This window comes from Moschus berezovskii, chromosome 28 (assembly GCF_049115385.1).
Source record: "Moschus berezovskii isolate FMDL1 chromosome 28, NW_MosBer_1.0, whole genome shotgun sequence".
In the NCBI taxonomy this organism is placed as follows: domain Eukaryota; kingdom Metazoa; phylum Chordata; class Mammalia; order Artiodactyla; family Moschidae; genus Moschus; species Moschus berezovskii.
In genome coordinates, this window is record NC_142487.1 from 26,598,071 (window position 1) to 26,613,031 (window position 14,961).

General features: G+C 46.4%; 1 protein-coding gene across 1 annotated transcript in view; it reads left to right on the forward strand.

Annotated features, from left to right (window-relative positions):
• The window catches only part of LOC129549640 (O-acyltransferase like protein-like), a 63,282-nt gene that overhangs the window by 6,015 nt on the left and 42,306 nt on the right, over positions 1 to 14,961 (forward strand). The window contains exons 2-3 of the mRNA XM_088833414.1: positions 9,686 to 9,825; positions 11,047 to 11,131. Of these exons, the coding sequence (XP_088689540.1) occupies positions 9,686 to 9,825; positions 11,047 to 11,131 (225 nt within the window). The remainder of the gene's footprint in view (positions 1 to 9,685; positions 9,826 to 11,046; positions 11,132 to 14,961) is intronic.

Genomic DNA, 14,961 nt, shown 5'->3' on the forward strand with positions numbered 1-14,961 from the left:
GGGGATTTCCTGGTGGTCCAGTGCTTAGGGTTCCATGGTTCCATTGCAAGGAGCACGGGTTTGACCCCTGGTTGGGGAACTAAGATCCCACATGCCGTGTGGTGTGGCCAAAAAATAAAGGGAAACATACACACAGACATAGACACCCAGGGAGAAATGCTGCCTAACAGCTCGGGCGGAGAAGGATGGGGTGTGTTTAAAAGCCTGGGTCTCCGAGGACTGCCGGCAGATTCTCCTCCGGAGCCTCTAGAAGGAACCGACCCTCCTGACCCCTTGATTTCGGACCGCTAGTCTCCAGAACCAAGGGACAAAACACTTCTGTTGTGTCAGGCCACCCGGTTAGTGGTATTTGTTAACACAGCTGTAGGAAACAAATACAGACTTCTGGCCTCTCAAAACCAACCACCCTTCAGAATAAAAAGCCATGTGTTTGTTATCTGAGATGAAAATAGAAAAGCAAAGCAAGCGGTCTCAGGTAGGTCTTGGAACTCATTTTCCTTGCGATGTCCCAGGCCCACCCACGGCCACTCCGTGGAGTCCAAGCAGGCCCATTTGCAACCCTCTCTGCAGGGGAGGCCTTTCAGGGGGAGTCGATTTATATGGAATTAAAACTGCTCAGCATATTGAGGCCCTGATGGTTTCACATAACGTCTGCATTTTCCTGCACTTTGCTCCTCAGGGAAACAAGGAGACGGATGGAGGCAGGTTTCTGGTTCCTGGGCAGCCGGCAGGGTTTTTCATTTCCTGTTTTCTCCAACCTCCTCACATCCTTGAAATCTTCCCCAAGCAGCTGCTGCTGCTGCTGCTAAGTCACTTCAGTCGTGTCCGACTCTGTGTGACCCCATAGACGGCAGCCCTCCAGGCTCCCCCGTCCCTGGGATTCTCCAGGCAAGAACACTGGAAGCTCTCTTAACCCTTCAAGTCCCTTCTCCCTGGCTCTCAGCCCTCCGCCCACTCTGATGGTTATGTTGCTGAACCGCCTACTCTGACTGATCACGCACTCCCTTTGGCTTCATCATTTATCTCTTGGAGTGGTTATTTCCTGTCTGCGTGTCTCATCCTCTCTTCTGAAAACCGAGGCCTGGTATAGGGGGCGGTCCACAGGTGGCACTCACTTGGCTAGCCAGTCAAGGCCCCAGTCTTGCCTTTGATCTCTGGTTCTCAGTGGAAGACTGACCATCTACTTGATTTAAATTCTCAGAACATTGCCTCTTTTCCCATCTGGCTGTCAGTCTGGAGGGCATTTTATTCAAGACCACCCCCTCCACCGGTGCTGAAGGTAGGGTCAGAAAAGATGCTGAAACCAAGAAAAGCTCATAATACAGAAAGGGTGACAGAGTGGGCTTCACTGAAATTTCTGGTTTAACTGGATTTCAAATATCCATGTTGTGGTAGGCTGAAACCTAGATCCCCAAAGACCTCTCATTCTAACCCCTGGGACCTGTGAATATTACCATATATGGAAACAAGTTGCTGTTGCTCAGTGGCTCAGTCACGTCTGACTCTGTGTGACCCCATGGACCGCCGCATGCCAGGCTTCCCTGTCCCTCACCATCTCCCGGAGCTTGCTGAAACTCATGTTCATTGAGTTGGCGATGCCATCCCACCATCTCATCCTCTGTCGTCCCCTTCTCCTCCTGCCTTCAATTTTTCCCAGCATCTGGGTCTTTTCCCAGTGAGTCAGTTCTTCGCATCAGGTGGTCAAAGTATTGGAGCTTCAGCTTCAGCATCAGTCCTTCCAATGAATATTCAGGGTTGATTTCCTTTAGGATGGACTGGTTTGATCTTGCTGTCCAAGGGATCTGCAGTTATGTTTATATTAAAGATTCTGAGGTGAGATGGTTACCCTGGCTTACCCAGGTGGACCCTAAATGCAATCTCAAGGATCCTTAGAAGAGGGAGGAAGAGGAGGAGGGAGATTTGACACAGAGGAGAAGATGCATCCACAGAGACAGAGATTGGAGTGACGCGACCGCAAGCCAAGGGATGCTGGCAGCCTCCAGCGGCTGGAAGAGGCGAAGGGTGGTGGATTCTCCCCTGAGGCGTCCAGAAGGACCACAGCCCTACTGACACGTTGATTTCGGCTCAGTGATACTGATTTTGGACCTCTGGCCTCCAAATCTGTAAGAGAATACATTTCTGTGTCTTTTAAAAAATATTCACTTACTTATTTTTCATTTATTTGTCTGTATTGGGTCTTAGTTGGGGCACAGGGTCTTTGCTGCATCATGCAAGATGTTTCATTACAGTGCAGGTACTCTTTACTACTTGTGGCCCTGGGGCTCAGCAGTTGCCATGTGTGGGCTTAAGCTTTTCCTAAGAATGTGGGATTTTAATTCCCCAACCAGGGATCAAACCCACACCCTCTACATCGCGAGTGAAAAGTGTTAGTGGCTCAGTCATGTCTGACTCTTCGCGACCTCACAGACTGCAGTCCACCAGGCTCCTCTGCCCATTGAATTCTCCAGGCAAGAATACTGGAGTGGGTAGCCATTCCTTTTTCCAGGGGATCTTCCCAAACCAAGGATCAAACCCAGGTCTCCTGCAATGCACCAGGCAGATTCTTAACGACTAGACCACCAGGAAAGTCCCAATTTCTGTGGTTTTAAGCCATCAAGTTTGTGATAATGTGTAACAGCAGTCACAGGAAACTAACATACATACTGTTCTCCTTGTTGAAGTCCAAGTTTAACAGTCGGCCAGACGCCAGGCAGACTGCCAGGAGACATTTGCAAAGAGCCTGATTCGGGAACTTGGATATGAGATCGATAGCACATTTATATCTTTTATCCGCAAGGAGATCCCTGACAACTGATGCTTAGCATTTATGTGCATGAGCCGCAGAGCAAGGACTCTTCAGTGCTCGTTTTAAAACATCTCCAGTGTAACACAGCCGTCTGGCAGGCGCTTAATAGATATTTTCTGTAAATGCTGAAGATGACTCACGCTTTCAGGATTTGTTTGTGGTAAGCATTCTAGAAGCTTCTGCTGCCTTCACCTTCCTGATATAGATAGGGGCATTCATATTTTAAAATTTAAGATCACTGACCAAGGTCTTTCATTCCTCCATTTAAAGCCACAAATTGATCAACTCTGCATTTTAATATCCACATATCGTCACCAAGAGAGAAAACGTGTCTGCCAATTAGCTCAGCAGAATTGTTTTTAATCTTTTGGAAATGAAAACTTGGAACCACCGCCGTGTGATCTGAAGTAGCAAGCAGGTGGAATTAATCATTAGTTTATTCTATCCCTCCCTCCCGTGAAAATCACAGTGTATTTAGATCGGGATGGGGGCCCCTGGCTGGCATCTCAGGTTCTTGACAGAAACTAATCAAGGGTAAGGCAGGAAAAGGACAACCTGTCCATTCAAATTCGTAATCAGAAAGGAAGGAAATCTAATTGGAAATGTCCACAGCATGCAAAATAACCTCAGCTAGAAAACCATAAATCCAATCCATTTACGAAACAAAACACCAATTGGAAAGAAAACTAGAGTTTAACCTTCTCAAATGAAGAATTAGGTATCTCTGTCCTTCAGGGACTCATCCAAGGGTCAAGACAGGCTCTTACAGCTCCAGATTCTTAAACTTTAGGCTACCAGGTTTGGGATACTTAGTGGTGAAGAAGGAAATTTGGAAATTATGCAGTCTATTTCTAATAAGGGTCTTCCCAGATGGCTCAAGCGGTAAGGAATCTGCCTGCAATGCAGGAGACACAGGAGATGCAGATTTAATCGCTGGGTCGGGAAGACCCCCTAGAGAAGGAAATGGCAACGCACTCCAGTGTTCTTGCTTGGAAAATCCCATAGACAGAGGAGCCTGGTGGGCTAGTCCATGGGGTTGCAAAGAGTCCGACATGACTGAGTATGCACACATGCGTTTCTAATAAGTACATCCAGTTTTGTTCTTGACAGAGAAGAACTTACATTTATGGAGCTGGATTTGGGGCATTCAAACTTACGTTTTTCAAATTTTAAGGCAATTAATCCAGCGAATGTTTATTGACCTCTTCGTCTGAAACATCCACGGATGAAGGCATAGCCCCTCTGTCACAGGGGAGACAGCCAGCAGTGACAGGCCTTCTAGCGCGATGGACTAGGCAAGAGTTTGGGCGGCTTCCTGGAGCGGACCATCCCCCACCTCAGACTCCCAGGGTGATTCAGTGTTCGAGGGGTAGACAGGAAGGAGGGACATTCCAGGCAGAAAGACAGACAAGTGCGGGCCTGGTGCCTCCTGTATAATGGAGCAGAGAAAACGGGCGTGGGTGTGGGACGATGAGCCTGGAGAAGCAGGTCTGGTCACGAAAGGCCTTTTAAACTGAGCTCGAGTCGGGAATTGATCTGAAAGAGCGTAGCAATCAAGCCTGACTGCACAGAGCATCTCCTGGGAGCTTTTTTTTTTTAAGGTCTGTTATGACTTTTATTTCCCAACAATGACCAGGCTAGTGCAACATAATTTGCAAATACAATTGCCCTGAAGTAATTGTGTTTTGTCCTGTACTTCTCAATATTGTACAATTACAATCGTTGATAATTAAAAAAACAGAAAAAAATGGGGAAAAAGCTATTAACTAAATGGAGCAATGTCAAATAGGGTGCAAAAAAATTTATATCCTGGGAACTTTTGAAAAAAGAATTAATGCCCACGCCTCTCCCCTGACCGCTCTGTGAGGAGGAAGCCTGGGCCTTAGCATATTTTACAGGTTGCTCCGGGTGATTCTAATGTCTGCCCAGGATTGAGAATCCTGGCTCTGGATAAGAAATCTGCCCGGTTTTTCTCTAAAGAAGCAGATGGTAAATGTTTTCGGCTCCGTGGGCCTTACAGTCTCTGTTGGAGCTATTCAGTTTTGTCTGCGTTTAACAAAGCAGCGTTGGTAATACATAAACAAATGGGATGGCTGTATTGCAATAAAATCAAGTATAAAAATAGGCAGGCCCACAGTTTACCAACTCCCGCTCGAGATTATGGAATACCTGGAAAGAGTTTTTAAAAATACTGATTTTAAAATTTCTGTTCATATTCTATTGTTTATACACTCTGTTTGTTAAATAATATGTGATTCTCATAATCTTTGGTCACTGGGATTTCCTTCTCCAAGAGTTGCCTGTTCATATCCTTAGCAGATTTTCAATCGGTTACTTTGACTTTTAAAAAATTACTGATTTCTAAGGTTCTTTATATGATCTGAATACAATTCTTTTCTAAAACTATAATTTTATTTATTTATTTATTTTTGGCTGAGCCGGGCGGTCTTTGTTACTGCGAGCTGGCTTTCTCTAGCTGCGGTGCAAGGGCTTCTCTTGCAGCGGCTTCCTTTGCCGGGGAGCACGGCTTCAAGGTGTGTGGGCTCAGTGCTGGCACATGGGCTTAGTTGTTCCACACCATGTGCAGTCTTCTCGAACCTGCACATGGTGTGGAGGTTGAATCTGTGCCCCTTGCATTGACAGGCAGATTTTTCGCCCGCTGGACCACCATGGAGGTCCTGAATACAGTTTTTTTTTCCTGGATACAATTCTTTATCCAAGTTATTAACACAGTCGATACATCCTCTCCCTTGGAAGTTACGTTTTAACTTTTGTTCCAGGTGCCTTGGAGGTGTTGTAAGGAGGGAAGGGCCTTGGTCAATCTTGAGATTCAGGCAGTTTAGCTTAAAAGATGATCACTGGCTGTAAGTGACCGTGGATGCCAGCTCTAAGGTTCTGAATGTGGTCAGAGCCAAGGAGAGTCACTCCCACGGGAGGGAAAAGGGAAGAGTCAGTTATACTCATTCGAGCAATAACCCACGGAGAAGGCAATGGCAGGCCACTCCAGTACTCTTGCCTAGAAAATCCCATGGACGGAGGAGCCTGGTAGGCTGCAGTCCATGGGATTGCTATGAGTTGGACATGACTGAGAGACTTCACTTTCACTTTTCACTTGCACTTTTCACTTGCACACATTGGAGAAGGAAATGGCAACCCACTCCAGTGTTCTTGCCTGGAGAATCCCAGGGATGGGGGAGCCTGGTGGGCTGCCATCTATGGGGTCGCACAGAGTCGGACGTGACTGAAGCGACTTAGCAGCAGCAGCAGCAGCAACAATAACCCAGAACCATAAAAAAAGAGGCCAGTGATATCAGACACCCACTGTTGAGCCCAAGCGGCCAGCGCAGCAGAACTTGTCAGAAGAGGAGAGGGTTCACGGTGAAGGTCAGGTTACCTTCGGCAGCTCAGCAGGGACCATCTTCCCAGTTATGGCCAGGAAGTCTTCAAAATAACAAACTACTTTCTTAAAAAGCACTCATGTAAACAAAATGCAATTCCTTCAACCTGATTTCTGCATTAACTCTCAGGAGCCCAGTTATTAGCAGAAGCAGAGAAATGCAAGAGGAGCTGTGTGATTTGTGGTATTTTGGGGTTTTCTCCCCACTCATTCTAAGGAAGATCAGTATCTTTAGTTACAGATAAGAACCGACAACCAAAACAGGGTCTTTTTGTCTATTTTAGAGGCAAAAACCTATAGGTTAAGATGAAAATGAATTTGAACACACAGCTCTGATTCTTATTCGCTAGTTTGAATACTCAGCTCAGATTCTTGCTAGTGATTAAAAAGAAGTAGGTTTGTATTGTAGTGTATAGTACTTATCGTTTCTGTGCTTCAGATTTCTCACTGTCCTGTCACTTAGCAACGATGTGAGCCTGGGCGAGTGCCGTGAGCTCCCTGGGCCTCAGCAGTTGGCATTGGTGCAATGAGTGTGCATAGATCTGTGTCATTTTAGCACGTGTGTAGATCTGCGTAACTCATTCCACAGTCAAGACACAGCTACCCATCATCACAAATCGACCTCTTGTTACCACTGTGCAGACATACGCAACCCCTCCCTCCACCACCACCACCATCATGACCCTTAGCAACCAGCTACAGTTATATGTGCTGTGTGTTAAGTCGATTCAGCTGTGTCTGACTCTTTGTGACCCTATGGGCTATAGACAGCCAGGCTTCTCTGTTCCTGGGATTCTCCAGGCAAGGATACTGGAGTGGGGTGCCATGCCTTCCTCCAGGGGATCTTCCCCACCCAGGGACTGAACCCACGTCTGTTATGTCTCCTGCATCGGCGGGCGGGTTCTTTAACACCAGGGCCACCTGGGAACTTGTAGTTGTTTCAGAAAATGAAAAGTGTGAAACCTGCCCAACTCACTTTATAAATTTGACTATAACTTTGATTCCGAAACTAGAAAAGGGGGGAAAAAGTGGTCCAACGATTAGAGAGAAATAAATAAGGCCATAGAACTATTGAGAAAGTTCAACAAAATCTCCAGGTACCAGAACAAATTACAAAAATTGATAGCAATTTTCCACACAAGCAACAAGCAGTTGGAAACTATTGAAATTAAAATTGAAATTAAAACACCAAGGAAAACAGCAAACTATACACTGTCTAGGAACGTTTATGTAAACTGTTTTTTTTTTTTTGGCCATGCAGCTCGGCCTGTGGAATCTCAGTTACCCTACCAGGGATAACCCATGGCCCCTGCAGTGAAAGCATGGAGGGTTAACCACTGGACCACCAGGGAAAGTCCTGGTGATCTGTTTTAAGATTATCTTGGAAAAATATAAAATTATAAATAAGGACACAAAAGATGATTTTAGTAAATTGTGTGACATCCAGTGATAGTTTGATATAAAAATGATGTCTGCTTCCCCCAAATAACCTATAAGTTTGAAGCAGTTTCAATCAGTATTCTAGCTGGATATTTTGAAGAGCTCAATAATTTTTTTTTTGAATGTTTTTGCAATTTCTAAAAATTTTCTGAATTTTTCTGAACATGAATTTTCTGAAATTTGTATGAATGACTAGCAGTTCACAAACATTAACTGGCTCAACTTTGCAAAGATGACTAAAGGCTTAATACTCAATATACTTCAAATCCGAAATAATAAAAACCATATGGTTCTGGTGTTAGAACTAGGACTGGCTATGTAGACATGAGACCTTTGCAGTCACACAGGGCCCCACATTTAAAGGGGCCCCACGCTTTCTTTAATATGATTTTCTGTCACCATCTTGAAGTGCTTAATTAATTTTTAAACAAGAGGCCCTGTATTTTCATTTTGTATTAGCCCTGCAAATTATGTCATCAGTATTGGCTAGAACAAAAGCTGTTCAAGACTAGAACAAAAATTACTGTCTCAAAAGAATAGATTTCTATCAAATAAAGGACATTATAGATTAAAAAAAAAAAACCTCCCAGATAACTTAGAGTATTTTCAATGACTCAGGTAGATGAGGACCAATATACAGAATAATTAGGAGTTCCTGGAAATCAAAAAAGAAAATTCATTAAGAAATGGGCAAAGGATATAAACAGGTACTTTATAGAAGAGAAAACTGAAATGGCTTAGATATTTTGAACAAAAATATCCTGACTTATTTGTAATTAGAGAAACAAAAATCTAAGCAATTGGGTATCATTTTATATCTATCAACCACCACAAACGGGAAAGCTGGACCGTGCAGAGCTAGGAGTCAGCATTCCTGAGGATACAGTCTGGGGCAGTCACTCTGGAACAGTCTGGTGGGATTTGCACGGTATTTGTGTACCTTGTGTCCGACTCTTTGTGACCCCGTGGACTGTAGCCCACCAGGCTCCTCTGTGCGTGGGGATTCTCCAGGCAAGAATACTGGGGTGGGTTGCCATTCCCTTCTCCAGGGGATCTTTCTGACCCAGGGGGGGAACACGAATCCCTTCCGTCTCCTGGTTTCCTGCACTAGGAAGTGGGTCCTTTACTACTAGCGCCAGCTGGGAACCCCCCCAACCCAGGGTGTAAATTTGAACCAAAGCCTCATGTGAGTTTATATGGGGACACGTGTGAGGACTTTGTCCCCGTGTTTTTGTGGGTTACAGAGTGTCTATGTGTCCACCACTCAGAGATCAGCACAGTGCGAGACGGTGATGAATTATTATTCAGCAGTTAGAAGCTCAGGACACAGCAAGACCACAAACAGCACCAAACCATGGAAACGGGAGGTCTGAAGCAGGAAGCCTTTTACATACATGACAACTAGGCTGATGGAAAACAAGACACCTACAAATGAGATGCTACACATCAAACATAAGGGTTGGAGGAACTGGGGGAAGGAAAAGATCAAGGGAAAGTTGAAGAAGGAGGAAAGGAAATGAATTATTTACAATGAAGGGGGAAAGGAAATATACGAGCACAAACAAACCAAGTAAGAATTTTATAGGACCAGGGCTAAGAGAGCCATGAACTGTGGGACTTGATTACTGCACTTTTTTCTCCCAAGATTAAAAACCGAACGAACAAACAAAAACCTCTCTCCAAAATAAGGTCCTACGAAACTGTACATAAATTTTTTAAGAGTATTTTCTCCTGGGTGTATATAGAGAGGAAAGCTACCAATTTTAGTTACATCTTTCTTACTTCCCCAGAGCATGAATGCAAAGTCTTCATCCTTTTTAGCAACAAATCATGCATGACAACATACATCGTGGTTCTCTGCCGTGAACAGAGGGCCTCCGGATGAAGAATGCAGGCTCCCGAGTGTTACCGAAACACTCTCTCGCTTCTTTCTTGGATCCTTTAAGTTTTAGAGGTTTGGAAGCGGGAGCTGAGTGCTGATGAATTCATGTGAAAGCGACACAAGGACGCTAACGTTGCCACTTCTTTTGTTTGAAATGCAGTGTATGACTCGGTCGGGAAGGTGGGCAGCAACGTCCTTGGTGGAAACGTGGACAGGCTGGGCTCTTACAGCGAGTGTCTCTCCACCCGCGCCCCCGCCGGGCGCTTCCGGGGCCGCTACTGCAAGCTTCACCTCGCGCAGGTGAGCGGGCCATCTGCGCGTGCGCCCTGCAAGGACGCGCGGACCCGAGGCTCGGGATGCAAACCTGGTGCATGCCACTGGATGTGTGTGTGTGTGTGCCACTGGGTATGTGTGTGTGTGTGTGTGTGTGTTCGCTCAGTCCGTGTCTGACTCTTTCCCACCCCAAGGACTGATTGCTTATCTTCATTCAACAAAAAGCTATTAAGGTGTTTTGGAAAAAGTTAAAATTAATTTTTAAACAGTTGGCAGAAACTTTCTTGCCTGTCCTGAGTGTGGAGGTATAGGAGATAGTTGTCCGCAGGCCAAACAGGGCTTCATATGTTCCTCCCACCACACTGCAGGGACAAGACCCCTGGATGATCTTTGTGGGGAACCCAAGGTCCAGTCTCAGCCAATGTTCCCGAGCGTTAACTCCTTACTCACCAGCAGTGTTTGGAATACCAAAGGGAAGTGGACTCCCCATTACCCACAGTCCTTTCCCAGACACAGAGCTCCAAGACGGGAATCTGAAGCTGTCCTAGCAAATGCACGAGACCTTTATGAGTGCATCACCAACGGCCACAGGGCTGACTATCTTCAAAGCATGTTAATTCTTTTACTTCTAGGGGGAGAAAAAACTAGGAACAGCACAACCTCTTATTAAATACAAAGATACACTTCATGCATGCCACACAACACTAAAAGAAAATGCATTACTGTTTGGCTAATGACAATAGTATAAAATAATGACATGAAAGCCAGGCTCTCTGATGTTAATGTTGTAAAATGGTCTTACAACAGTTAACCTTTGGCGATATGCAGAGTAGCACCCAGCTCTACTGGTCACGCTGAGAATTTGACAATCATGGCTTGAGGGTTTAATCAGGGAGTACAAAAGTCATACCCTATTTCCAAAGCAGATTAATGGCTTTGATATCAGAACAAAAGGTCAGACCTATACAATCCTGTAAGTTACGTGCTTAGAAGAAGCATCCCGGCAATGTTTATTTATAATTTGATCTTTGCTTTATTGGGACTGGCATTCTAATTACTGGGTTGATGTATTAATACAATCTTTACTTGATGTACGGTGTCCTGCTGCGAAGAAATGGCAAGTTGGCAAGTTTGTTGGAAATTGTATGAATTAAGTCAATGACCCATAATACAGGAGAAAGAGGCACTGGGGTAGACTGTCCGGCACTGGAGGCTGCTTTTTGAATAATCGGCTGCATTAACCCTTAGAGGCAAGACGGAGCTGACTACAGCGTGGGGTTGTGCGTGCCCGACTCTTGCACTGCAGAAGACGTGACTGCCATGTCTCAGATGGGTAAGTGCCAGAGAACACGCGTCGGATTTGAAGACCCCCAGCCTCTTGGAGCCTCCTGGCCATTCTCTTGGGATTGAACCAAGCTTTCATCCTGATAAATTCAATAAACTGAGACTAAGGAGTTTAGGGACCTTGGGAGTGGTGGTGGAGGATAGGAAGGGAGTGGATAAGAAAGAGAAAGACATTAAAGAGAAGGTAGGAGCTGAATCTTTATGTATTAATAATAACATTTTAAGCTTAACCCACCCTCAGCTGCCAGGCTAGGTCTGAAGAAAGGCACTGGGTGATATCCAGTTGCCATATTGTGCGTGTTCTTTGCTGTGTCAGTGCAGAAGTAGGTCAGGTGCCAAGGCTGGCAGGCCATTCTGAACTGGGATTGTGAGAAGCCAATGTGTCGTGATGGATTAGCGTTAAGAGGCCGGCATTTGGTCCTGGTTGTCAGCTCCCAGCTGTGTGGTCCTGGGCGGTCACTTAGTCTCCCCCGGCTCCAGTCTCTTCCTTTCTGTAGAGAGGGGTGGACCCTGGGTTGAGTCTGGCCCTGAGTCTCCGCCCTTAGCCAGCAGAGTGAAAACATTTCAGTCCACATGGAAACCGGCTTGGCTTCCTTAAACTCTTTCAAAATTTTCAAAGGAAGAGCTTTAAAACCTACTATTTTTCTTTTCTTTTTTTTTTTCTTACCGCTAGTGTCTTTTGTACTGCTGGTTGCCTGAATAAGAGCTAATGTGGCACACGAAAAGGAGAACACTGTTTCTCTACACCCAGAAACTTCCAGCACAAATGTGTGGGCTTCCTTGTCACATTGTGCGGTTGTGACACTGAGTATCTGAAGGTGGTGCTGACCCCACAGATTAAGGGCTCAGTTCTGCAAGACAGCCACCCGCTTCAAATGCCGGTTGTAAGGAGTGGGTCCCGAGGTCCCCCGTTACTTCTGCCCAACTTGCCTGCAAATCAGGGGATCCCAGGGCTTTGATTTGTTTCCCATGTCCTCTCTGGGGCTTCCCAGGTGGTGCTAGTAGTAAAAAATCCACCTGCCAATGCAGAAGACATAAGAGATGCAGGTTTGATCCCTGGGTGGGGAAGATCCCCTGGAGGAGGGCATGGCAACCCTCTCCAGTATTCTTGCCTGGAGAATCCCGTGGACAGAGAAGTCTGGTGGGCTACGGTCCTTAGGGTCACAAAGAGTCAGACACGACTGAAGCAGCTGAGCATGCACACTTCCTCTCTGGGGCGGTTCCTCTGATTTGCTCCCCCAATCAAACCCTCCCCACATTTGATCATTTGTTCTAATGGCTCACAGAACTCAGGGGAACACATGACTTATTGTTACCGACTTATTATAAAGCACGGGACCCTGTTCCCCATTGGGAACCAGGCCACACAGCAGGAGGGGAGCAGAGAATGAGGGCATGAAGCCGTGCCTGCTTTGCCCCATCGCTCCCACCTGAACCCGTCCCCCTCCCCCTCACTCCAAGGAAAAGTTGTCCTCCAGGAAACCGGTTTCTGATGACAGAAAGGTTGGGGACCGCTGTTATAATGGACAAAACCCAGGAAGAGCCAAATGGGACAGATGCAGAGGGCAAAGTGCAGGGGAAGGGGCGTAGACATTACACACTCTCTCAGGGTGCCCACCTCCCAGGCCCTCGGGGAGTTCATCAGCCTGGAAGCTCTCCGACCCCCTTTGTTTACAGTTTGTGCGGAGGGTCCATCATTCAGGCATGATTGATTCCATCACTGGCCATTGGCGATGACTCAGCCCCAGCCCCCCTCTCTCCTCCTTGGAGGATGGGGACAGGGCTGGAACCCCAACCCTAGCGCATGGTTGGTCTCTGACAGCCAGCTCCTCTCCTCCCACAGGCACTGTGGCTGAAAGGGGCTGATAATGAATAGCAACAGATGCTCTTCCTGCCCACCACTGAGGAAATTCCACGGGCTTTAGGAGCTCCATAGCAGGAATAGGGGATGAAGACCGAATATCTCTCTCTTATCATATTACAGTGTCACACACATTATTAAAAGCCTTTTTTAAAAATTGTTTATTCAGCTGTGCCGGTTCTTAGTGGAGGCATGCAGGATCATCGATTCTCGCACCATTTGAGCTCTCAGCTGCAGCACGTGGGATCTGGTTCCCTGACCACGGATTGGACCTGAGTCCCCTGCACTGGGAGCTCAGAGTCTTAGCCACTGGAGCCCAGGGAAGTCCCCCCAAACCCTCTTTTTAAAAAATAAGTAATTCATCTGTATTTTTGGTTGTACTGAGTCTCCGCTACTTTGCATGGGCTTTCTCTAGCTGTGGCGAGCAGGGGCCACCCCTTTTCACAGCACAGCGGCTTCTCTTGTGGAGCTCAGGCTCTAGGCTCGCGGGCTTCTGTAGGTGCGATGTTCGGTCTGAGTAGCTGTGACACAGGGGCTTAGCTGCTCCAAGGCATGTGGAATCTTCCCAGACCAGGGCCTGAACCTGAGTCCCCTGCATTGGCCGGTGGGTTCTTATCCACTGCGCCACCAGGACGTTCCTAAAGGCCCTCTTTTAAGTGTTGATATTGGCAGTCAGCTTTTGATAATTTTAAACTGTCCTCTGAATTTGTGATTATCCCAACAACTTCAGGTATGCTACCTCTCTATCTAAACCAAATATTTCAGGTGGTATTAAAAAGAAAACTATTATCACTCTATGGCTCCTTGTGCTATACAGTGGGACCTTGTTGCTTATCCATTCTATATGTAACAGTTTGCATCTGCTGGGGTCATTTTCTTAGGTTCGTTTTTGATTTGATCATTGCTAGTGTATAGAAATGGAGAAGGCAATGGCAACCCACTCTAGTACTCTTGCCTGGAAAATCCCGTGGACGGAGAAGCCTGGTAGGCTGCATTCCATGGGGTCGCTAAGGGTCTGACATGACTGAGCAACTTTTCACTTTCATGCATTGGAGAAGGAAATGGCAACCCACTCCAGTATTCTTGCCTGGAGAATCCCAGGGATGGCGGAGCCTGGTGGGCTGCCATCTATGGGGTCGCACAGATTCGGACACGACTGAAGTGACTTAGCAGCAGCAGAGCAGGAGGCAGGGAGTCAACCCAAGGGAAGACCCTGGCAGACAAACCAAGATGAAATGAGGCTGTAGTAAAACAGAGAAAGGGAAAAGTATTCTGGGCAGATCAGAATGTATCGTTTTTAGGCAAAAAAGTTGCCTAGTGTGGCTGCCATTTGTTGATTTTCAGTCGCTAAGTCACGTCCAGCTCTTTGCAGCTGCAGCACGCCAGGCTACTCTGTCCTTCACTGTGTCCCGGGGTTTGCCCAGACTCATGTCTGTGGAGTCAGTGATGCCCTCCAACCAGCTCTTCTTCCGTTGCCCCTTTCTTCTGCTCTCAATCGTTCCCAGCCTCAATGTCTTTGCAATGAGTCAGTTCTTCGAATCAGATGGTCAAAGTATTGGAGCTTCAGCTTCAGCATCGGTCCTTCTAATGAATATTCAGGGTTGATTTTCTTTAGGATTGACTGGTTTGACCTCCTTGCAGTCCAAGGGACTCTCAAGATGCTATAAAATTTTAACCAACAGACTTCATGTGAATTCCTGAGAATGAAAATATAGAGCACCAGAAAGTGTAGATAAAATCTAGGTGTGATCATCACAAACCTAGATTCAGGCTAGTTCCCTAACTGTTCACTTCCGTGTATTTCAGCAGCACTTACTGTGTTCCGTTTCCAAGGGCATAGGTAGCAAAGTGCCACCAGCCGGGAGGCTTACAAGGCATCACCTACACCCCTACCTCCGTCATCATGTAGTTTTGTTCCCTGTGTGCCTCTCCGTGTCTGAACGTCTTTCCTTGTGTAA